The following is a 25,799-nucleotide window of genomic DNA, read 5'->3' as shown; positions in this document are numbered from 1 at the left end:
ATTTTCCATGATTTAAAGCCTGACCTCATGAGTGTAAGATAAAAATAGCTTCCTCAGATTTTAAGGCAGTCGGAGCTGATATAATTGTTTTGCTTTTCTGTACATCAATAATTTAGTACGTCTGGGAAGTTTGTTTTGTTGCATAAGTGCCCAAAAGCGTGTGAATAAAGTCAAGCAAAAGCACATTCTGACACTTTTAGACATCTAAAACATTTTTTAAAAAGTTACATTTTTTCACATCACATAACCCCTGATGAGTGCTTTTAAACTTCCTCTCAACATTTCACAGTGTGATCGCTGATGGAGTGCATAAGCAGTTTTGTTTTGACATTGAGTTTCTGCTTTTTCCACAATGGATCCAATGTTAGAAGTTGTAGAACAAGTCAGACCTTGTTACCCATTGATTTTTAACATCCTCAAATTATATTTTTCCTTACTAACAACACATCTCATAAAGAGAAGTCAGGCTTTTGTTGTAAATTGATGCTTAATATTCTGTCAGAGTCACAAGGAACCACTGACTGAGGTGTAATGCATCATGGGAAATATCCCTACTAAGACAGCCCTTTGTTTTAATACGTAAGATCCTTTTTTGGTTCAGTAGAAACAGCCTTAAAATCACTATTGCCAAACCCACCAAACTCCATTTAAATTAACAAAAAAATTTAAAAAGTCAAGAGTCATTTTAGCGTCTATAGTGCCAACATATTTTCACACCTAACTTGGTGAATTCAGGGTTTATTTTAACCAAACCAGGGCTGGTGATTGTTGGAACAGTGCAAAGATGAATCAGAATGGGTTTTGTGAGTTGTATGTTGATTCTGTCAACTTTGAATAAAGTGTGTTTTACCATGATATAATTAATGTTTATTTAAAGGGAGTCCGGTGGATTTGGCGATGGCTATTTCAGGGCTGTTTCTGGCTGAATAAAAAGGATCCTACTCTTTAAAAAAGGTCTATCTCTGTATAGATCCTTCCCATCATGTTGTCAAACACTTAAAGTAACAATCTGAGCCTGTCAGTGGCAAAAACAAGCACTTTAAGTGGATGTAAAATGACGTTGCGCTGCTGGCTACAGCCCTCTCGCTCAATACTGGCCCACTTTAAAAACCCATTAGTCAGTTAAACACAATAAAATGGAAACACTCTGGGTTGAAAACAACCAAGGTTTCCCTTTAACCCTGCATTGGTCATTGGTTGAATTAAGTTTAATCACAAATTAGTCTGCCAGGATTTTATAATCTGTATAATAGCTTAAATGATTTGTCAATTAAATAGCTGATAAACAGGAAATGGATCTGCATCAGTTTTCATAATCAATACATCTTAATTTTCTAAGCATAAAATGGTTCCAAAAAATTATGGCAAATTTAATATCTTTGGGTTTTCACCTGCTGGTTGGACAAAGTAAAAAACAAGAAGACTTCACCTCAGGTTCTGGGAAATAGTGTTGGCTTATTTTCACTACTTTTCTGTCATTTTATAGACCAGATATTTTTTATAATTATATACATTATTGTATATTAATAAAATGAATAACCAGATTTATCAATACCAAAAATAAAAAAATATTATTTTCAAGATAAAACCACTCATAAACAACATTTAACAGGACACAAAAAGAGAGAAACATCAGCTAGAGTAATAGAGGAGGAACGTCTCTTCCAGGACCAACAAACATGCTTGTTAGTATGTATTTGAATTACAGCGGGAGCCTAAAACTAACCTTCTTCCTTTTCTTCTGCAATCATCATATACTGTTACTCTGAGAGTTATTAAAATCATTTCTCTTTTTCCAGAAGCTACTTTGTCCCAAAAGTTTTTCGGCATGTCTCAGCCTTGAATGTAAACGTCTCGATCTGAAACAACTCCCTAAAAATATTTAATTCATCAAAACTAGATTTTTAAAGCTCTTGTGGTCAAAAACATAGTTTTTTGTGTGTATTAAATATTTATTTGCAGCATTGTTTCTAAACAGTTTCCAAACAACTCCATTTTCTCTCATTTGGATCTCTCTGCGGCTGGCAGCTGTCACGACTTCCTCTCTGTGCGTTTTTAGTCGTCTGCTCTCTGTCGGCCGAATGACAAACATCCCTCTGCAAATGTTTGTTAACAGCAGGTGCACAGCTGCTGTCAAGTGACTGATGCTCAAAACAGGATTGAAGGAGCGTTTTCTCATGTGTCCCCTTTAAGTTGAGAATCACATTAGCAGGAGGCGGCTGTGTGTTTGCAGCGTTTGTACCTCTCCTCTCCACGGCGTCAGTACAAAGTCTGACGAAGCGAGGGACGGTGCTCCTCTCTCTCTCGCAGAGCATCTCCAGACGACAGCCAAACACCTGATCTGAAGGGTGATGACAGACGGACACAAACACACACACACACACACATTTCTTATGTCTGTTCAGAAGGTTTTTTTCTAACTCAGATAACTGTGCCAAGACATGATGTAAGAGCCACGAGTTAATCTACAGATAAATTTACTGTTCACTATGGAATAAAACCTCCATGTTCCCAGCAGCGATGTAAGCTAGCCCTTGATGATGCAATGCTACTCATGTACTGAACTATATACACACCATAGCATGAAAAAAAACCACACGCAACCCTTCACTTCAGAGCATACTACCATTATATGATCATCTTGTGTTGTCTCTGATATCGACTGTGATGAAAAGGCTTGTGAAAGTGTCATCAAGTCAATCAGTTCAACCATAAATAACCAAACTTTGAAAGGAACTTGAAAAATATTTGTGGAATCATCATTATATAAATCTATATGTCCGCTTTCATTTATCTGAACAGCTTCATCAGTTCTAATAACATGCAGAAAATCATGTTACGCCTCCTAGTGGATGAAGATATGGTTGAGGTTAAACATTTCGTTGACATTCTGTCAGAGCTTTAAGGGAGTAGTGCTGTTTATCAGTCTAGATTGTTTTGGTGTGAGTTGCTGAGTGTTGGAGATATCAGCTGTAGCGATGTCTGCCTTTTCTCATATATAATGGAACTAGATGGCACTAGATGGAAATCATGACCTGGTTACTCAAGATAATCCACAGACCTTGTTGTGAGCAGTTTGATTTAGGAACTATTTTCTTTCTACCGAACTACACCCACCGATGTATCACTGCGCAGAAGGAAGAGTGCATCTACTCATGGACGAGAGGCTAGTGCCGCACATGCCATTCAAACACCGACATTAAACGCACAGTATGTTACTTATGCTGCTAGGGGTCTCTCAACTGCAACACTAACAAGAGTTGGGTTTTGGTGACATTGTGAAGTAGTGTAAGATCATGGGAGTTGCTGTCTTCATTGTTAAACAACCACCAGTGTCGATGAAAATCTATCTGATGTGACTCAGGCAGAAATCATGTTCAAACATGAGGAAATGTATTAACGTTTTATTCACGTAATTTCATGTCATTCCAATAAAATACCTGCAAGTAACTTTAGCTAACATAGCAATGGTTCACCAACTTCCCTGCTCACCCTCGGACGTATCCTCTGGTGTTTCGCATGTTTCTCAGGCCCACAGTTAGTCCATCGGGCTTTGAAGCCAATTTTTTGTGTTGGCGAAACAGTGGCATTATGTCGTCACATGATGCCATGTGGCCCAAAAACACTTTTTTCCCTATTTTTACAAGGCTTGACATGGAAGCGAATCAGTGCATACATATTTTGAGTGTCAGAAGTCCAGCAAAATGACGTTTCACTATCAGAATTTGACCCATTAAAAAGAGCCTCACGACTAAATCATTGTATCTACTCATGGACGAGAGGCTCGTGCTCATGACAGTGTGAGATGCAAACATGAATGGTGTCCTCCTCAGCTGAGATGTAGTACTGTTAGCTAGTTCAGTTGTGCTACATGAACTAGCAGTAGATGCACGCTTCGTTCAGCGTGGTGTTACAGTTGGTGGGTGTAGTTATCCCATCTCTCTTGCTGGAAACACTGGCCAATCAAAGCAGACTGCACTTTTGGGAGGGGGACTTAAAGAGACAGGCGCTAGTTTAAGACAGAGGGAGTCCCAAAAGACATGTATGAACCTGACAATGAGCATAATTGGTTTCATTTAAGGAGTAATTGTGAAAGAGTTATGAAAATAGGAAACAGATCTTCAAAATACTCACTACAGAAGCTTTGTAAAGGGGATCTTGCATGGACAGGTGACAAATTTGATGTGTGACAAATTAAGAGGGAAAAACCAACACTGGGGCACCCACTAGCTCACTTGGAAGAGTGGGTGCCCCATGTACAAAAAGGCTGTGTCCTTGCTTCAGCAGCTGAGGGTTCGATTCCAACCTACAGCCCCTTGCTGCATGTCATCACCCCTCTGTCTCCCCCATTATAGCTATAGCTGTCCTATCAAACAAAGGCAAAAAGCCCCAAAAAATATCTTTTAAAAAAAAGGAAAACCAACATTAAGTGTCTCAGTAAGCTGCTGTGCCACCATGAGTCACCAGAACAGCTTCAAGGGACCTTCGCATATAGTCTCTGAATTCTACTGAAGGGATGAACAGCATCCTTTCAAAACATAGGCCATAATTTGGTGTTGTGGGTGGAGAAGAACACTGTCTAACACATTAGACCACATTCTTTCATATGTGTTTAACTGGGTTGAGATCTGCTGACTGTGGGCGCCATAAGTCTGATTCTGATTCAGGCTTTTCCTTTAATTCATATCATTTTAATAATCGAAATTTAGTTTTGCTGAGATAACAAACATACAAAAAACCAAAGGACTGTTCAGCTTTTAGGAAGAATCCATTAAAGGTGTTGTACCAGTGTTGTAATCAGCAGACAAGCAGTGTGAAAAACTTTTGTCATTTTGGAGAAGCTCTTACTAAACAGGCGAGGAGGATTGCAACTCATATTCACTGGGGGGACGTGGCATCACCGCAGGATAAATGCTGAGATTTCCTGCCAGCTATCACAACTGTGATGCAGCTCAGTTAAGCAGCAAAAATATATTCAACTTCACCATTTTAGCCGTGGAAGTGCAGTCTTGTCATATTAAGCTCTGTGTACTGCTGAGTAAAGCATACTTGCTTTCAAACTGTAAAACTTCAAAAAGAAATCTCACCTTTAATGAGCCCTTTCTCCTGCAGCGTCTGCAGAGGAGGTCTCTTTAGGATCAGCTTCTTCAGCCGAGTCTTCACTCGCTTCCTCTCCGTGTTCTCCAGGTTGGACGTTGAACGGGGGACTGCAGAGGGAGGAAAGGAGAGGGAGGAGGAGGAGGAGGAAGAGAAGGAGTAAGACGAGGTCAGTGCAGGGCGTTGGGCTGCGGCGGGGCAAGAGAGCAGATGAGATGGGATGGTGGTGAGGATGAAAAGTGGGAGGGCCGGGCGGCGGCGGAGGTGAGACAGGACCGAAGGGGGGATTATCTGCCACGGAGGCCGCGTGAAAATATAAGTGGGCTGGATGGAGGAGAGGATGGAGGAGAGGATGGAGGGGTGTAAGAAGCCTGTGTGGAAGGTTAGAAAGAAAAGAGTGATGATGATGATGGAGTGAGAGTTAACGGAGGTGGAGGGCAGGAGGTTGTGTGAAGGATGGAAGTTAGAATGGAGCGATGAGAAGGAGCATCGTGTGGGGACGACTTACGTGACGTTCTCCTTTCATCCTCGTCTCCACTGTGGTCCAGCATCTCCACGCTGCCCGCTCGCCTCAGAGAGTACAGAAGGACGTTGTCTAACGGGTTTTCACGGTCCTGGAAGAGTGAAATAGAGCTCATTATGATAACTGCACCATACACACACTTTATACCATTTATATTTAAAGCATCTGGTCAAAATCACAGATTTCTGCAGGTTTCAAGATTGTTGGAATTGGAAACATTTGAAATGATGTAAGTACATAACTCAACAAAGTTTATAACAAAGGTCTAGTTGTTTTCAGACATTCTAATGCAGAACCCATTCTTTTAAAAGCCATGAAAGAAAAAGAGAAGTTTGTAAGTTTACTAAGTTCATGTATTAAGATTTCCATTTTAATAAATGTCTGTTAAGTCAACGTCTATAGCCGACTGAGGTAACACAGTGGGGACTGAGTCGATGGCTCACTGATGAAAGTATTGCAGTATTTATTAGGGGTGGGGGAAAAATCAATACAGCATAGTACTGCAATATTTTGTGTGGCAATATCGTATCATCACATAGTGCCAAGTATCCATTTTTTATTACAGTAATTTGACAAATACAATTTATTGTATTGTATACAATTTATTGCTCCTGAAAAAAGTGGCTCAAGTGAGATGAAAAGACTGAAAACTTTATCTTATTAGATAAAACAGATGCTTACAAAGTTTTCCTTTGGGGACATAATTAACAGTTAAGAAAAGGTAATAAATTGCAATATATCGCAATATATTTTATTGCAATCCTTAGCATATTGCAACATATTTAAAATTGTAATAATATCATATTGTGGATCCTCTGCTGATTTCCACACTTGGTATTTACAGTATCTCACATAAGTGAGTACACCCCCCTCCCATTCCTGCAAATATTTCATTATATCTTGTCATGGGACAACACTATAGAAATGACACTTTGATATAACTTAAAGTAGTCAGTGTACAGCTTGTATAGTAGTATAGATTTACCTTCCTCTGAAAATTACTCAAAACACAGCCATCAACATCTAAACAGCTGGCAACATAAGTGAGTACACCCCACAGTGAACATGTCCAAATTGTGCCTAAAGTGTCAATATTCTGTGTGCCAACCAGGCAATAGGCTGCACACCTCCGACTTACTGAGGTAATCACCCCCCTTCACTGTGCCCTGCTGTCCGCAGACTCATGCTGTGTACAGCGTAAAATCAGATTCACAATTGCTCAAAGAATGACGTAAAAAGGCCAATTATTGCCTGACTTTTTTTAATTCAAACAACAACAGTTTGTTTTGCTGCTCCCAGAACTTTGTGACTTATAATATTAAACTGCATTTGCTTTTACCACCATTAACTACACGTCACCAAATCAAGCAGGAATGAAATCTTCGAGGCAGCTAGTTTAAACAATAAAGAAAAAAAAAGAGGGGATCAGCAGTTCGGTTTAGGCAGCAAAACTACTTGGTTATGTTTAGGAAAAGATCGCAGATGTCTCTAAAAAACACCCAGCTCAGAGTGGCACAAACGCAGCTGGAGAGGCAGTGGTGTGTTGCTACTAAACCAGCTTTGAGTCACACAAATGCCTTAACTGATGTTGCTGTTTGTTGGTCTGGAACAACAGTCTCCTGGGTCAAAGTCACGTGTTTGTCAGGCCCACCCGCAGACTTTTGCAATCTTTAAACTATGTCTGTCTCTCAAAGCGTCTAACAATGGAGCCGGCAGGTTTACAATAGAGTTAATGGAAAGCCCATCCCCATCATAACAGTGACACTGGGGACACTGCCCAAGTGGCACATTTCGATGGCCTGAGAGTGAGACCAGGCTGGAGTGTGAAGAACAGTAAGATTTCCAATACTCCATTACGTAATGTAAAAACATAAATCATAACAGCTTTAAGGGAAATATTGGTCACAAAATAATTCCACTAATGTTCCTGTATACTGTCGACGAGTGAACAATATGCAGCATGATGTATTACAACCTAACATCCTCAGATAAAGGTCAGCAGTGTTTCCTCAGATGTAAAAAAACAAATCTAAATAAATGTTACCATGCAGCTGTCAAAGAAAGAGATAAAAAAAGAGGCAGGAAGGAGTTAAATGATGCGTGTATAACATTCAGTAAAAGGCAGTGCAGAACATAGACGTTATACACTGAGGGTACGACATTATTCAAATCCAAAGGGAAACTATTTAACCACTAATAGAGAAGTGGTCCATTGAAAGTAAAACTGTGTGTGTTGTGTCTCACCAGCCGGTCGATGACGCTCTTAATGGTGGTGTACCACTCTTTGATCAGGGAGTCTGTCTCTGACTGCAGCAGGAACTCATTGCCTGTAACTGTTCTCAGCTACAACACACACACACACACACACACATTTACAAAACTATATTAATGTGTCACAAATTGTCCCCCAAAGCCAAACAGGGAAGACCAAAAGCACGCATTTTTGGTTTTGGGGTCAAATTATGCCTATAAGCTCATCAAATCATCTTTTTATTTTTATTTTTTATTTTATATACTTTATTAACTGGACATATTAAAGACAGCACACGTGCATGTCATCTGCCACACTTCACTGGAGAGTAAATTTTGACTGCTTCCTCTTCCTCACTGTGGGTCACTAAGCGACCGGGTGAAAGAAAGCTTCCCACTCTCACTTCCCTCACTGATAAAGACCCTTTACTGATAGAAATGGGATTCTACAGAATAGGATGTTTGATCACATTGTTCTCGCTCACTGAAAGAATTCAAATGAAAATCAAAGGTTTACTAAAGTCAGAACCTTTTGACAAGAGCTGTTTTGTAATGTGTGAATGATCAGCTGACATCTTGAGAACGTGTACTTCTCTAATTCTCTTCTCACTGGGTTTTCTGATTGTTGTTCGACTCGTTTCTCACCTTGAAGACGTTCTTCTTGCTGGACAGGTCGTTGGCCCACTGCAGCTGTGCTCCTCTTAAATCCACACTGCTCTCAGGGCGACTGTTACCTGGTTTCTGTTTTAACAATAAACATGTACACACACACACACACACCAAAAAAAATCAGCTTTTTCTCTGTTAGTTGGTCGATTGACCGGAATATGTTTCTAAAAATGCAGTTTGGGTGTTGTTTGCTGCACCACGCACAACACCTGCAACAGGTTTGTGTGACCTCTTTTTTAGTTACTGAAGAGTTGAACCATGAGGGGGGAAAACATGCACATGGTTCAGGCTTCTTTTGTTTGTACCCCTAGGTACGTTTGGTTTGCAGTTGAAGATGAGGCGTCCACAGACACGATAGAAGTACTTGAGGCTACAATAATCACTAAAACCAGTGAAATGAATAAAAAAACAAGTTGTTTCTATAGTTTATATTAATGTCTGTAAATGTTGGTGTGCCTACCTTCCCTACTTTAATACGAAATCTTATATATCGATATATGTGCAAACTCTGTCTCAGAAAATGGTATCATCCAGGCCAAGGTTTTCATCGAGACTGTGGGGCCACTGGCTCTCCAGCTTGTTTGGTGCAGCTTGGTCACTGAAATAAAATCTTGGCTTCAAACCAACTTCCTCAAATCGAACTGCCACAAATCTGAAATTATCATCACTGGACCAAAAGCACCCACCAAATCCACCCATAACTTCACCCTGCACAGTATCCACCTCCCCTTACATCTGAAATCTAGGCGTCAATCCCTCTCCTTCGACCAGCACATCAAACACATCACTGAAACAGCCTTCTTTCACCTCAAGAACATCGCCCGCCTCCGTCCATCTCTCACTTCCTCAGCTGTAGAAACCCTCATCCACGCCTTCATCACCTGCCGTCTGGACTGCTGCAACAGTCTACTGTATGGCTCATCTTCAAAAACCCTCAATAAGCTCCAGTCTATCCAGAAATCTGCTGCTCAGCTACCACTCTCACACCCGTGACCACATCACCCCCGTCCTCCATAAGCTCCACTGGCTCCCCACCCCCCAGAGAGTCCATTTAAAAATCCTCCTCATAACTTACAAAGCCCTCATTAACCATATCGTATTTTTGTACATAGACGAACGCCCCTTTTTTGTGGTACGTTAGGACCTTTCTCTGTATCCTTAATAAAGTCATTATCATTATTATCATTGTTATTATAGGACCTTGTTCATCTGAGTGTTGGCTGCTGTTTTTATACTGCTTTGTTCTACACCTTTAAACTATGAACTTTCGTCCAGAAGGAAGAGGCTGAAATTCACTCTCTGAGTCGCCATATAAAATCGAGCCAGTGTAACTGCTTGGTGTAAAGGGACACTGGGTCAAGCTGTGACTAACTGATCAGCCAACTCAACCATTTACCAATTTGACTCAGACAGTTTCTGTGTTTGAAAAAATAGGTTAAATATAGGTTCCAAACCATGAAACCAAAGAAAAGGATTAAACCAATAGAATAAAAGCACAACAAGGTCATCATGTGGAAATAGGTCAGTTTCCTCAAACAAAACAAAAGCGGGTGGCCATTTTTGCAGACAGCAGTCAATAACTGACCCAAGATATCTGTAAAACTGCACACAGAAATGTCTGCAGCATAGTGGACAGAAATATCCAGCTGTGTGGGCACTTTTTTTTAAAGCTACTGATCTCAGTGCAACAGTCCAGAGTCAGCTGAGTCCAAGAGTTACTTCACATTATTTAATTCTGAAATGAAAAAATCCACCCTGCAGAAAAACTGACATCTGCACTTACAGGATGACTCACTAGGGTTGGCTGTGGATTTTGAAATCAAGAAACTGCTTCATGTTTTTTTATCACATACTGGAAGAAAACACTGAGTTGTGCTTTTGCAGAGACATCACCAGGACTAAAATCATTGAACACACAGTTTGTCGGAGATCTTACCCAGCTGGAAGGTGTCTGTGATTTAGGATCTTTGAAGAAAACGAGACTGTTCCCAACCAACACCACCCAGGAGGGGCTCCAGTTTTTCCTGCAACACAACAAAAATAAATCCTGTTCAGATAGGATTCAGCCCAGCAAATCACATTCACATTCTTTTATTCAGACACCATATTCATACAAACAGATGCAATCTAATTTAACTTTTTTGGCCATTAATGGGAACAGCCTCACCTCAGTTTCCGGCCTCCTTCTGCGATCTTCGTTTTGTTCAAGAGGCCGGCTTTCTCCAGCTCCTGAGAACAAATTAAAAGGCTTTAGCAGCACAATCTGAAATATTCAAGCAGTGATATTTACACTGTCACGCTAATGCTGTCACTCAGGGTAGGCAAGGGTGGCTCGAGTAATGAAATGTTAACAGTAAAGTACAGCGGAGGGCTTTTCCTCTGTGTAATACACTGCATCCTGAGCCAACCCATTTAACTGTTAACAAACGTTGCATCATTTAAAAAATAGCGGGAGGGGAGCTGCTCTAAAATCTCCCACTGCGGTATGGCCCCATTTAAGGTGCAGGAGAAAAGAATTAATACTAACTATGAAGTTATAAGTGTTGAGTGCAGTATGTAAAGACAGTAAGGGACAAAAGAAAAGGGAGAAGAAGAAAGGTAGTGGCATTTAGTTTATTCTATTGAGCAAGTTTTGAGATATCCACCATTATGACTTATGCCAGCCTCACACCAAATGACTTTTAAAGCCATTTCACTGTCACAGGAAATTTTCCAGTGGCGGAATTAAATCATAAATCACGATAGTTTGGTGTAAAGTGGTTATAAAACTCAGCCAAGCTGTCTTGTCAGTCTTTTTCTCGTCTTGATATTCAGGAAAAATCAAACATGTTTAATATTATAAGTTTTTAGTCTTGGTTCATGCAAATACTGAAGTTCAATGATGTAAAAGACTGTCAACAATCAATGGGTTCGTTCTCTACAGCAGCAAACAGGAAGCAGCAAACCAGGTACAGGACAGTAAACATGGAGGGGAATCCAGGAAGGCACAAGAACATGAAAAAGTCTCGGTTATCTTATATTGTGAAAAATGGAGGAGAAACTGGTGTTGTGAAGTGAAGTGAAAAAGAGTTGGTGTTTAATTTGGCGTGAGCAATATTAATTTTTTGTTTGCATCTCATTAATTCCCACGATCTCCTCCCACTTAAATAGGGCAGCCAACCAACGGAGGCTGGTGGCAAACTACGGAGACAAAATCCAAAGTGTAAAGCTTGCACGCAAATACAGTTTATCTTTATGGATTATATTGATGCCGAATTGACAAGGCCACTGTCGCCATCTAAGACCTTTTATCTTCTGTTTCTAGAGTTATTTGTTTTTGATGAATTGTTAATATGTCGCATTTCTTAAAGGGAGTTTGGTGTAACATTTTCCACCAGGAGCAGGAAGTAATCTCAAAAGGAATCTAGTTGTAGTCTTACAAATAATGACCCTGCAACAGTGACTTCCAGTTTTTTGCAGAATCTTATTTTGTGTGACTAAAATGTTCTTAGCTGTCAGAGAGTGTCAGACTTTTAAACATCTTAAAAGTCTTACAGTGTGTGGAGGGCATTAGTTTATTTGCTGTGCTCAAAGAATTGAAAAATCACATTAAAAAAAATCAAGTGCAACATATTTTTCCAAATTCAATTCAGATTAATCTAAGAACCTCACAGTGGACATTTTCTATATTTTTGTTAACTCATAGTTCCTAGAACTTATACAGAACTTATAGTTCCTAATGAAATCATTTCTGTGAAGTAACCGCTACTTTTCTTATCTGAACACAAAACCAAAACTATCTGCTTGACTATTTCCCATAGAAGTTACTGTAGAAATATGTTTTGTGTGATAATGAAGAGTTGTTCCTTTCATATCTGAAAACAAGTGGACAGATCAAGCTGGCAAACCGTCCAAAGTCTTCCTGTATTTTCATTTCTTCACATGATTTCTGAATAATTATTATTTTGTCAGAACAGTTTTTTATAATATCTGTGTTTATTTGTATATGAAACAGAACCGGTCAGAAAATGTTTAAAAGAAACTGTCCATGGTGTTTTTCTTTGGGAAAGTCAAGTCCAACAGGGTCGGCAGAAAGCCAGAGCTTTATGGTCGCTGCCTTGTTTGTTTGCTGGTGTGTGGTGGGTTGACAGCTTTAGTGCCAAGTTCATTAAAAAGGCTGTTTGTATAATTGTTTTTTACTCAGGAGTTCAAAACATTTTTAAGTCTTACAAATGTAAGTTCAAAGCTGAATTGCAGTACTTTTACATACAAATGAATGCTCATAACATTAAGCCATTGCTGAATGAGTTCACACAATGCTGACTGACCTATCACCACCATGGAGAGCTTTTTGTTTTTTGCAGTATACCAGAGTTGCAGTGTTGCAGTGGTGTCTGCGGCAACTTTCCCGTGCTAGTGCACAGAACTAATGACTTTTATGTCAATCAGCCAGAGCTAAACGGGGGCAGGAAGGGGTGAGAGTCCAAGAAAAGTTTCTGGAGTGGATGCTCCAGATAAAAAAGTCAAAAAAAGACTTAAAGAGAGTGCGTGAGAGTTAGTGTTGTTTAACGCGGTCCCCAATCAATCAATAATTATGTTTGCCATTCTCTGTGGAGGCATGTGAGAAAGGCAAAGACTCCCTCACAAATTTAAGGTAACACGGCACAACTGATTTATATACTAACTGTCATTTTGTGGGTGAAGTATTCCCAGATTCTAAAAGGTATTGCACGCCTGCCAGTATTAAAACATCTGCCGCCACGTTCTATTTTTGAGCTGTTTCTGAACCCTTCATTAGGGGTGTTGTTGGAATATATATACCGTGCACTGCAACAGTGTGGAGCTCCGTGCATTGAAAGTGAAATTCAGGCGTTCATTGTGCCGGGTCTAAAAGTTTTCCTCTGCAGCAGCTGCTCCTCTCATCCATTGAGCTGATCTGATCAGCTCTGAATGGATCAACTGATCAGTGATTAACTCCACTACTCAAAACTGAACAAACTGCTGCTGAGGAAAAAATAACTTATGAGTTCTGCTTGTGCTGCGTTCAGGGACACCCAAAAACTTCAGAATTTAGAGAGGGGAAACAGACTGATACACACAGACACACAAGCAGGAAAAACAGATTCTAATTCTGTGGGAAACACTTATCTATATACAGTATATGATATTAAATCATCATAAAATATCACACTCAGAACAGGTACTTTTATTTAAAACTCACCGGTGTGCAGCCATCGCTGTCTGGAGAGCTCTCAGGAGACGGAGGCTCCACGACAATATTGGTCACATTACAGGAGTAATCTCTGCACTGCTGGACAAGCTGAAAGACAGGAAGTGAGAACTATGAGCGGTGTTCATTTGTCTGCATGTGTGTGTGCATGTGTCCAGTGTGTGCAAAGTCTGCATTCTCTGTGTGTGTGTGTGTGTCTGTGAATACACACAGTTTACGACCTTGTGTGTGTGTGTGTGTGTGTGTGTGCTCTGGAGGTGAGTACCTTGCCGTTCTCAGGCAGGATCATAGATTGGGAGTGGCTGAGTGGCTGCTTGGCGTCATGCAGGGCGGCAGAGTTATGGCACTGGGCATCGGCATTGCTGAACGACATCGTGCTCAGGGTGTCAGAGGAGGCGGCACGCTGCATGCTCTTCACAGGGGTTAAAGGTCAGGGTCAAACGTTTGGGTCGGTGGTGAACAAGGGAAAGGGCAATCAACTCATGAATAAACGTCTGTGGATTCTGTGAAAGCTGATAAGTGTTTGTTTTCTTATGTATAACTACTGAGACTATAAAAGAACCTTTTTCTTTATGTTACAGTATATTTAGTGTAAGTATTTAGCTGATGCTCTTGCTGAGAGCAAACTTGAATGAGTGCAACAGTACAATCAGCATATATTAAAATCACAAACAAGCAACAGTGAGGTCAGGGCCTTAAAGAAAAATAAAGCATGCAGTTTCTCTCCTTATTTCTTTATTTCCTATATGAACTAATGTTGGTGACACATTCACTATCACCTTACCTTACCTTACACTTATGCAAAGAAGAATGCGAAGACTGGTCACATAATCAAGGAAGACATTAAATACTCCAAACTTTTTGTTTTGATTCTTAATCTGTGCAGTGAAGAAGCACCATACACACTGTGTGTTCACCTTAACAGTAGTATACTAGTGATATGCAGGCTGCAGATTGTGTTCACACCTGCCACCACCAGCAGCCCTCGTCCTGTTCTGTATCTTTTTCATTCATAAGCAAACTAATATGCCTAATCTTCACGGCAGTGGTGTAGTGGTAGTTGATGAGGTGGGAGTACTGCTAGGTAGATACAGTAGGTAGGTTACTGATGAGGAAGTAGGCATACTCACCTATATATTACAATGGCTTTTTAGCTGATAGGTGGGTATACTGTAACTGGATAGAAAAAGAAGTGGGTATACCCCGTATACCTGAGTATACCCTCCACTACACCACTGCTTTACAGTGGAAACACAGAAAACAAAGGGCTGATGGAAACTTTCAGTTCATTGAAAAGTAGTTCCTGGGAACTTTTGGTGGAAACAGGGCTTTAGTCAATAGTGTAAGAGCTGGCACTACAAGCATCCGTTGTTACAATTTTTCATATCATTTCATAACTAAGATGAGGACCTTTGCTCGCTAGTGGGATTTTTCCTCATTGGTTTATTTTGTGACAGTGGATGTGTTTGCTTTGTTTCTCTGACTGATGGACAGCAGAGTCGATAAAAGCTCCAAAATAATTAGTTTAGATTAGAAAGTGCCACTGTCAGGAGCAGGCGCTGGATGTTGGCTTGCAGATTGTTCTTACATTGTCGTCATGTCACCTCACACGTCCTTAGCATCAGTGCTCCAATAACAGGTCTTTGATCTTTACATCTTCACACAGTGGTAGCCATTATGAAACCTGCCATGTCAGATCAATTCTGAATAAAGCTGTAATACCTAAACCAATTCCTCTTTGTGGCATAACAGCAATGCAGCAGCAGTTCTGCATCATAAATTCATTTACACGTATGAACTGCAAATATGAGGTGAAGCACTCTGGCACTCTAACAAACAATACTGACCATAATCATGAGAGCAGATCTTGAGCACTTTACACTAGAGTTCAACGATGAACTGATAAGCTGCCAACTACTAAATAGAGTAGGAGCCATGAATTAATTTAGAAAGAAATGGACTTTCTAAGATTAATACATTTTGGGTTGGTTTATATTTTTGTATTGTTACATGTTTTTCTTTAGTGTTTTGGGATGTTATTATTATTTTTCAGGTCAGGTCATGTCACATGGACATGGGCGGTGACACACATAATCTATTCACACACTCCTGTGTGGTTTTTTGGTTGGAGGGAGGGGGTGAGTATGCTGTGATCATTTTGATTATCATAGGTTTGTGCATGTAATGATAACTTGATTCTTTTTCATTAAAACATTTACTTAACGTATTTTTGGATCTCAGCGAATCTTTTGTTGGCGTGTCAGACAAATTAACCAGGCCTCAGCCTCACAGCGACTTTCAGTTTGTTTCCTGCAGTCGCTACAAATAGATTAATCAATTTGAGTGATTTAAAAGAAAAGTCAAAAGTCTCAATGTGAATATTTTGTGGTATTTTCTTGATTCTTTATGACCGCAAACTGAATATGTTCGGCTTGTGGACAAAACAACACATTTGAGGACGCCATCTTGGACTCTGCGAAACACCGATTAACATTTTTCATCCTTTTCTAACATTTTACAGACCAAACAACAAACAGGTTAATCAAGGAAGTAATCAGCAGATTAGTTGACAATGAAAACAGTCGTTACTTGCAGCCCTTTTTCACACACTGGTGGATGCAGCTTCCTTGCAAAGTTTAAATTGTTACCGCTTCACTTCACAGGAAGAGCTGAGAGGCAAAGTGTCAGAGACACAACCATGCATCTACGTGCATCTTAACTCAACATGCAAAATATCTATGCTTACAATCCCACGCACGTACACATACAAGTGTGCATGATCACATCACAAAGTCCCACAGCTTCAACTTTTCATGCAGCAGTAGCCATAATTAAGTACCTTTCCCAATCCCTGTAACCCAGTTTCAACAATCAGACTAAATATCCCTCCTAATGTTTGCCATCTTTTCATGCAAGGAGGATTAGCACTAAGAGCCAAATCGGCTCCTTTGCTAAGAGGAGGCCTTTAAAAGGTCTTTAAACCAAGCGCACCCACACCCCACTGTGATGCAACATGTTGCAGTAAGAACTGCTTGGGTAACAGCCTTTTCTTTTTACACCATGAGTTGCTATTTCACCACCTTAATATGCATAAATGCTGATCTCTGAGAATCTAAAGAGCATAGCTGGCATTACTTTAATGTATTCTACAGTAATACAGTGGAGATGCAGTTTTTGCAAATCTAACGACTTGAGTTCATTGATTTTCATGAGGAAAATACCCTCCATCAAAAGCCCTTTAAGCGCTCATGAAACACTTAGGATTACCCTCCAAGTCAGGCAAGAATAACAAGGAAAGAATTGTCAGCTTTTAAAAGAAGAATAGGAAGTCTAAGTAATCTGTAGCTTTGTCTGTGCAGACATACAGTTAATGATTGTTGCGGCAGATGTGCCAAATTACATGTAGCAGAATTTCTTCTTATGTAATGATGAAGTCACGGTGGCAGACAACGCCACCAGAGTCGTATGGCGTCATGTTTTGTTATCCAAATGCATCCTATTTGTGTAGGGAGAGTATGTAAAACTTGTAAAGGGAGCTTATCTTTTACTTTAGTCTTTGACGGGTGTTATTTAAAAGGTGAAAGTCAACATGAGATGCATTAGCCCTCTGGCGATGAAAGAGTGCGGCAGGTAGAGAAGAGTTTTACCTGTTTCATCTGCCAGCCACTGTCATTATTCCTCTGGTGGCTCCCAAAGACAGAATCAGGTGACAGCTAGAGAGAGTAAGACAGATAAGGAGACAGGAAGACAGGAAACACATGGTCAGTTACTATTTATATTTCATCTTAATCAAAAGCACAAGTCCACTACTTTTTCCACATGAATGACCTGCAAAAAAAACCTAATAATCAAAAAATGTTTCACAAGAAACATTTGACAAATTTTGACCCAAAATGGCAGCAATTTTGGGTAACTTTCACACCTACATGTGAAAACAGGATGCTGTCAAGTTAAGATAAGTCAAGAAGTGAGGGCTAACGCTCACACCAACAGTGAAACTACTCCTCTGCCCTGCGTACATCCTGCCAGCTAAAAATGATCCTAGAGTCGCCACCACAGCACGGAGAAACACACACGCTCTCACATTGTGCCTGTATTCAACTGAAGTTAATGAGCAGCAGTTGCTACCGTTATTTAGTAAGATTGAAACACGCTGTGCATAGGACTTATTTGACTCAGGCGTGCAGACTTTTAGTTTTTGAAGTGGATCCCACATGTCCACATAAACACAGTCATGAGGTTGTGAGAATGACAGATTCAGTGGCAATACCACTGACGATTAAAAAGCCTAGTGAGGGAACTATGTTAGTACAACAACCACATGAAACATATTCAGCTTCATTTAACAAGCAGCATTTTACATGTGCTGCCTGAAATTTAACACCAATAACTACATGAAAACATGGAGGTAAATAATATTAAATAATATAAGAATTGAAGATGAACTTACAGCAAAGGTGCTCATTATCACTGATCACCCAGGTACACAATCCAGAACAACTGTTTGTTTTTCTCTGAGAGCTTTTCTTCCTGTCGAGTTTGAGTTCTCAGCTGCCTGTCGTTTCATGTCATGACACCGAGTGTCAAAGTGTTAAAACCATTCTTCTGTCCCTCCTGCCTCAGCCTGCGTCTACTTCCCCATTCTAGAGGGAAGCTGCCTTTATCAGCCGGTACAATCAGACTCAGCCAAAAAAAATCATACCAGGTCTTTGTGAACATTAATCACTCTCTGTCAGCTTTTGTTTGTAGGCAGAGACAATAGGGATGATTTACTTCAGTAAAACTACCACACCGTTAAAACAGGTCTTTACAAGTTAAGTTTTAGCCTTTATGATTTTATTTAAGTGCAGAAGTATTGGGCACAAAATTAACAAAAATAAAATGAATCACAATGAATGACAGCACCTTTTATGCTTTTAGATTGTTATAGTACTGGATTCTTATCACTAGTGCCTGGTATGTGGAAATATTGTGGAGCACACAGTTAAGTAGAAAAAACAGAAATTAGACATTGGTGAAAAAAATAAAAATGCAATAAAAAACCCACATATTTGTATCTAGAAGGAAAATAAATACACACAAATAGGATACATCTTAAGTATATTCACTGTCACACTAACTAATAAACTACCAGCTGCAACTCCATAAGACACGCCTCCTACCAACATGAGTCAGTGTTAATATTCTAATGGCGCCTGCTGCTGTTTTGAGTGTGTGGGAACTAGTGAGAAAGAGAGCAGAAGAGTAAAAATAGATGGCTAAGACTAATGGTTATTGGTGGACACCTCCAGCTTCTGCAATATCAAACTGTACAAACTTGATCAATCTGACACAGAGACAAAGCCGACACATCAACAAGTCCAGAATCACTTTGTTTGTATGAAGAGGTATTGTGACAATATTTCTATTATAAAGTATAAATAATTCTACATAAAAGGACACATATGGAGCATGATTGTTGGTGTTGATGAAGAGGAGCTCATCTGAGAGGGCTGTAGGTGTGCATCAATCACAAAAAGTTGGTGACCACTGGTTTATAACAATGGCTCCGAAATTCTCAATCTGCCAAGTATAAAGTGGGTAAGTTGCTCAAGGATTAACTTGGTTTAGAAATGTATCATCTAACTGTTTCAGCTCTACTGTCAAATATGTTGAGAATTAAAAAGTACAAAATGGCCCTCTGAAAGGAACAGTTCACCCCCAAATCAGAAACACATATTTTCCCTCTTACCTGTAGTGCTATTTATCAATCTACACTGAACAAAAATATAAACGCAACACTTTTGTTTTTGCTCCCATTTTTCATGAGCTGAACTCAAAGAGCTAAAACATTTTCTATACACACAAAAGACCATTTCCCCTCAAATATTGTTCACAAATCTGTCTAAATCTGTGTTAGTGAGCACTTCTCCTTTGCTGAGATAATCCATCCCACCTCACAGGTGTGGCATATCAAGATGCTGATTAGACCACATGATTATTGCACAGGTGTGCCTTAGGCTGGCCACAATAAAAGGCCACTCTAAAATGTTCAGTTTTATCACACAGCACAATGCCACACATGTCGCAAGTTTTGAGGGAGCGTGCAATTGGCATGCTGACTGCAGGAATGTCCACCAGAGCTGTTGCCCGTGAATTGAATGTTCATTTCTCTACCATAAGCTGTCTCCAAAGGCATTTCAGACAATTTGGCAGTACATCCAACCGGCCTCACAACTGCAGACCACGTGTAACCACACCAGCCCAGGACCTCCACATCCAGCATGTTCACCTCCAAGATTGTCTGAGACCAGCCACCCGGACAGCTGCTGCAACAATCGGTTTGCATAACCAAAGAATTTCTGCACAAACTGTCAGAAACCGTCTCAGGGAAGCTCATCTGCATGCTCGTCCATCCTCATCGGGGTCTCGACCTGACTGCAGTTCATCGTCGTAACCGACTTGAGTGGGCAAATGCTCACATTCGATGGCGTCTGGCACGTTGGAGAGGTGTTCTCTTCACGGATGAACCCGGTTTTCACTGTTCAGGGCAGATGGCAGACAGCGTGTGTGGCCTCGTGTGGGTGAGCGGTTTGCTGATGTCAGCGTTGTGGATCGAGTGGCCCATGGTGGCGGTGGGGTTATGGTATGGGCAGGCATATGTTATGGACAACGAACACAGGTGCATTTTATTAATGGCATTTTGAATGCACAGAGATACTGTGACGAGATCCAGAGGCCCATTGTTGTGCCATTCATCCACGACCATCACCTCATGTTGCAGCATGATGATGCACGGCCCCATGTTGCAAGGATCTGTACACAATTCCTGGAAGCTGAAAACATCCCAGTTCTTGCATGGCCAGCATACTCACCGGACATGTCACCCATTAAGCATGTTTGGGATGCTCTGGATTGGCGTATACGACAGCGTGTTCCAGTTCCTGCCAATATCCAGCAACACAGCCATTGAAGAGGAGTGGACCAACATTCCACAGGCCATAATCAACAACCTGATCAACTCTATGCGAAGGAGATGTGTTACACTGTATGAGGCAAATGGTGGTCACACCAGATACTGACTTGTTTTCTGACCCCCCCAGACCCCCCCAATAAAGCAAAACTGCACATTTCAGAGTGGCCTTTTATTGTGGCCAGCCTAAGGCACACCTGTGCAATAATCATGCTGTCTAATCAGCATCTTGATATGCCACACCTGTGAGGTGGGATGGATTATCAAGGCAAAGGAGAAGTGCTCACTAACACAGATTTAGACAGATTTGTGAACAATATTTGTGAGAAATGGTCTTTTGTGTATGTAGAAAATGTTTTAGATCTTTGAGTTCAGCCCATGAAAAATGGGAGCAAAAACAAAACTGTTGCGTATATATTTTTGTTCAGTGTAGATTGTTTTGGTGTGAGTTGGCTGAGTGTTGGAGATATTGGCCGAAGAGATGTCTGCCTTCTCTCGAATATAACGGAATTAGATGGCACTCAGCTTGCAGAGTTTAAAGTGCCAAAAATACAAAATACTGTTTCCTTCCAGCACAGCTACACTGACAGATAACTGAGCCTCCTACCTGCCTATTAAAGAGCGATCCATCTGAGTGGAGTCCTGTAGGGATCAGCTGTGAAGTCTGGTGGCCAATGGCAGCTTGCTTCGCTGCCGTTCAGCGGCTGACAAGCAGAGGTAACTGCTAACAGCCACTGCTGCAACTAACAAACTCCACAAATTCATTCAACACTTCCACCATCCACAGTCAGACACACGTGGCTGACACATGGCGAAATATCCTGGCGCCAACTATTTACTGAAGTTTCATGCTTAAAATGTCCAATAGTCCACTACTAAAATTTTTGTCATGTCTCGTCTCTCAACAAAATTATAACTGGCTTTGTTGAGGTTGGCAGGCGTAGTTTAGACGAAAGAAAATAGTTCCTACATGAAACTGCTCACCACAAGGTCTGTGGACTATCTTGGGTAACTGGGTCATGATTCAAATGATTTTTTTTTTGGCCCTTTAAGCCTCACAAGCCCAGTGCCATCTAGTTCCATTATAAATTACATAGGCAGCCATCTCTACAGCCGATACGTCCAACACAAAGTAACTCACACCAAAACAATCTAGACTGATAAACTGCATCAAAAGTAAGTGGAAAAATATGTATTTTTAATTAAGGGGGAACTCTCCATTTATATGTAATAGAATATAGTATGAAGTAAAATGGGAAAACAGGTAGAGATGATGCACAAGAACCTGAAATCTGCACAATTAAAGCACAGTAGCTGAGCTCATAAAAGGACAGGAAGGAGTCAGCATGGTAAGGGTTGAAACAATTTTTAAAAATACAAATCTAGACTACAGAGCGCTGTGTGCCAACAAGTGGGTCACTCGGGTTTGAACACCTGGGTCATTAATTTGTGTGGCATGCCGTATGCATTATATATCGATTGTGGAGTTCCTGTTTAATGCATGTACCACAGAATATAAAGTGACACATATAGGTCAACAGAAAGCATCTCAAACAGACTTGATGGGGGAATCACTGCTTTGATCATGCGCATATTTTTTTTGATGAGCAACATTAAATTTGAAACACTGACGCAACACTGAGGCAACGCAACCTTGAGATGCAAAATGCTTATCTCTGACAATCTGGATCATGCAGCTCGCGTCGCTTTACTACGTAGATGTCGTCATTGATTCGGGTCAATTTCAGTCACCAATCGCTGTTGCATAAATTCCCAAAACCCTGAAACAACAGATGTACTTCCTCACTCCGGAGCTTAGAAACACTCTCTTGTAAAATCAAGTTTAGTAAATAAGGATGAAACAGTGGAAGTTTGACGACAACAGCATCTGTGAGGTCAGGGAGGGGTTTAACGCTGATGAGAAGTTTCACTGAGTGGTTTAAATTTAGCAATGTTTTGTAATGTTTTGGATTTAAAAGAGTCCTCTGTCTCCCTCCATGTGGCTCTAATGGCATCTGCTCATCTGCATCAGATCAAGAGGCATTACCTCGTTATTCCCTTCAGGGATTAGCCCAACAAAAACACCATCTGAGAGGAAGTGTGTGTGTCAGAGGGCAGTTAGTAAATAAATAATAAGTCGGTCAGTAAGCGATGTGGCAACTAGAAAGATGTAATCCCCTTTTTAATTTGGACCCGTTCAGCATTTCTCCCCGCTTTAATCTGGACAACAGTTCAGGTCTGGACACCCTGTGCATTCTGGGTAATAGATAGACACTGACAAAGATTCATTTGTATGACAGTGGGCAGGAAGTGTGTGTTTAGCTGTTTGCATTGTTGCCTCTTGCAGCAGCTGGAGTCAGATTAAAAAAAATAACTTAATTCACTGGGCCGACTGTTGGCAACTTTTAAGGTGAAACGTTGGAATGGAGCTATTTTCTATGCTCTCTTCAAAGCCACCAGACTCTTTTGACAAAAACTGTAATTTCACCTCGCAGAACACCGGAGCTGCTGGACCACCGCTGTTATTGTGAGACTTTGGTGTTTTACAGGGTGAGTTCAGATTCACCAAAGTCACATAACGAGACAGCTAAAACTTGCAACTACTCGCAATGCACTGGTCTGAATCATTCTGAAAACCTGACAGTGATCGTCTCTATAGCGATGACTCTCCGTACTTCCGTTCTGATTTACAGCTTTTCAGGCTTATTTTGTACTTTAATATAATTTGTAGCTTCTTAATATATGAATAAAGAAAGTGATAGTGAGATACTTGCCACAGTTGCATTTTTCTGATGAAACAGTGAAAACAGAAACAAAATGACCTGAGCCTCATTTGGACCCTAGTCATGATAAATACACCACAATAATTTAAATTACCAGTGCCAATTAATCAGTAAATAAGTACGAGTGTGTGACGTGCACATACAGCGAGCAGCAGCAGCAGCCCACCGGTCCACACCGACACACCATGAGGACCAAAGACTGACAAACATGTTAACAGCTGCAGGGATGTAAATGGCTACACTCAGCCTCTTGTCCTGCAGCAATTGAACACACTGTTTACGGACAGTTTGTAACTGACTTGGCCAGCAGACTTCGCTACAAGGCGATTCTGGCAACAGTAGGCCAGCAATTCCCATGTGCTGGGAGGTAAAATACTGTCTTTGTCAAAGGTGTCTGGTGGCTTTGAAGAGAGAATAGATAACAGCTTCAGTTCCCTGACAGAAAGGGCTGTGAAAATATTCCTCATATAACGTAAGCTTAAACTGATATTGATTTTTTTTAGGTGGCACTTTTTTGCGTTTCGCTGCTGCCTCCCTCCACAGCAGCACATAGCTTATCTTCCATGGTAGCACTCCTGCCTGCTTCTCCAATTTTGAGCGTGCAGACCAACATCTACTGTATAGTGCCTATGGAGAAGTACCTCATTGAACCACGTATCAAAAAATCTGAACTTTCCCTTTAAGAATATAAAAGCTTGACAGTGTTAAAGTGGCAAATGAAAGATGGTTAAAAGAAAAACTAAACCAACCACTAACAACTGACTTGGCACACACTGTCATAAACACATTCCTCACCACCTTTTTAGCACGAACTTCCTTGTGACAAGGATCATAAAAAAATGGTTAAATACAATGCAGGTGGATTTTAAATATATATCACTATATAATGAACAAATTGATATATAATAAAACGTTTAAATAGGCCATATTTGTTAAATATGATGATATGATATTATAAATACATGTGATATTCAGTGGTGATACTCTTCCTAAATATGCGGCACTTTGAAAACAACACAGGTGATTTGAAGTTAAAGGTAAATGCTTTTGTTGGGTGTGTACTTGTTGCTCTCTGCGGTTAGATACAGGTGAGGGTGGAGAAAACAACAAAAGCAGCAGAGCAAGAGTCTCCCTAATGAGGTCACGTGTCTTCATTATTTACATGCAATATATCCCGTGATTTCAGTTATCAATGTAGATAATATCATTCAGAATCTAGTCGTTAAATCACACAAAATGTCATCAGGGAGGCTGAATTTTCACCACGTCTTCAGCTGTAAAGTAGTCTTACCTTGTGCATTGTTCCATTGCCAGTTTCAGGAAGTGGCAATGACAGATGGCTGGTTTCTCTGGGTAACGTCTGTGGTTGTACTGGATCGGCCTGTCAGAGAAACAGAAAAAAAAATACCACAGATTGTGAAACAGGAAAGGTCTTGGATATATTATTAGCTACCGATGACATCCTCAAACACATTACAGTAGGAACCTGATATCCCACACCTCTTTGACTCTTTTGCTGCCTTCAAATGGAACTTGAAAGCTCATGATTGCGAGGTCAAGTACATGACATGCTTGGTGGTTTAAGTGGTCAAGTTGTGAGAACATGGCTGGTAAGACACGGCAACATGGATGCTACCATTTTGCTTCTTTGATCAACAGAAAGAGTTTGAAATTGTGACCAATACTTTGCACTTATTCGCTTTCTTGTGGACAGCTACATGAGAAAATCAATATCACCGTCATATCTGTCCATTAAACATACAGGTACTTTACGCAGCCATTTAGCTTAGTTTGCAATAAGACTGGAAACAGGGAGAAACGACCAGCCCTGCTCTCTCTAAAGGTAACAGAATCCACCTACCACCACCTCGGAGCACTGTTTTTAGGGCGGCTATGGAGCCAAGTATTTCTTGGCTGACAGCCGTAACTTCCTGAACTCTCTGCTGGTTGCCTGGCAACTGCTCAGAGCCATAACCCCCCCATAAAACAGTTTTGTTTTGTATGGCTTTAACAAATGAAATATAACATGGTAATAAGTGAACTTTAGAGGTGCTGATAAGCAGATTTGTTAGATTGGGCAGAGCTACGGTAGGCTAGCTGTTTCCTGTCTGTATGCTATGCTAAGCTAAGCTAACCATCTCCTGGCTGTAGCCATAAAGCTTATTAAATGTACAGATATGAGCGGTAGGATCAATCTTCTCATCTAACTTTCAAAAATAAAGTAACTGAGCAACCTATCTCCAAAAATGTCAGAATATTTCTTTAAAGCATGTCTATCCTTGGCCAGTCAGAATGTAATATTCAGCAGCTCTCCAA

At 40.6% G+C, this 25,799-nt stretch overlaps 1 protein-coding gene across 2 annotated transcripts in view; it reads right to left on the bottom strand.

Moving 5' to 3' along the window:
* The window catches only part of arhgap9 (Rho GTPase activating protein 9), a 67,805-nt gene that overhangs the window by 11,307 nt on the left and 30,699 nt on the right, over positions 1-25,799 (bottom strand). For both annotated transcript variants that reach the window (XM_033627152.2, XM_033627155.2), the window contains exons 7-17: positions 24,775-24,864; positions 17,396-17,461; positions 14,014-14,160; positions 13,740-13,838; positions 10,707-10,768; positions 10,476-10,563; positions 8,516-8,611; positions 7,865-7,963; positions 5,606-5,711; positions 5,088-5,207; positions 2,243-2,341 (exon numbers count right to left, since the gene is read on the bottom strand). In XM_033627152.2, the coding sequence (XP_033483043.1) occupies positions 2,243-2,341; positions 5,088-5,207; positions 5,606-5,711; positions 7,865-7,963; positions 8,516-8,611; positions 10,476-10,563; positions 10,707-10,768; positions 13,740-13,838; positions 14,014-14,160; positions 17,396-17,461; positions 24,775-24,864 (1,072 nt within the window). The remainder of the gene's footprint in view (positions 1-2,242; positions 2,342-5,087; positions 5,208-5,605; positions 5,712-7,864; positions 7,964-8,515; positions 8,612-10,475; positions 10,564-10,706; positions 10,769-13,739; positions 13,839-14,013; positions 14,161-17,395; positions 17,462-24,774; positions 24,865-25,799) is intronic.

The sequence above is a fragment of the Epinephelus lanceolatus genome, chromosome 1, assembly GCF_041903045.1.
Source record: "Epinephelus lanceolatus isolate andai-2023 chromosome 1, ASM4190304v1, whole genome shotgun sequence".
NCBI classification, from domain to species: Eukaryota; Metazoa; Chordata; class Actinopteri; order Perciformes; family Serranidae; genus Epinephelus; species Epinephelus lanceolatus.
This window is presented reverse-complemented; position numbering and strand designations above follow the sequence as displayed.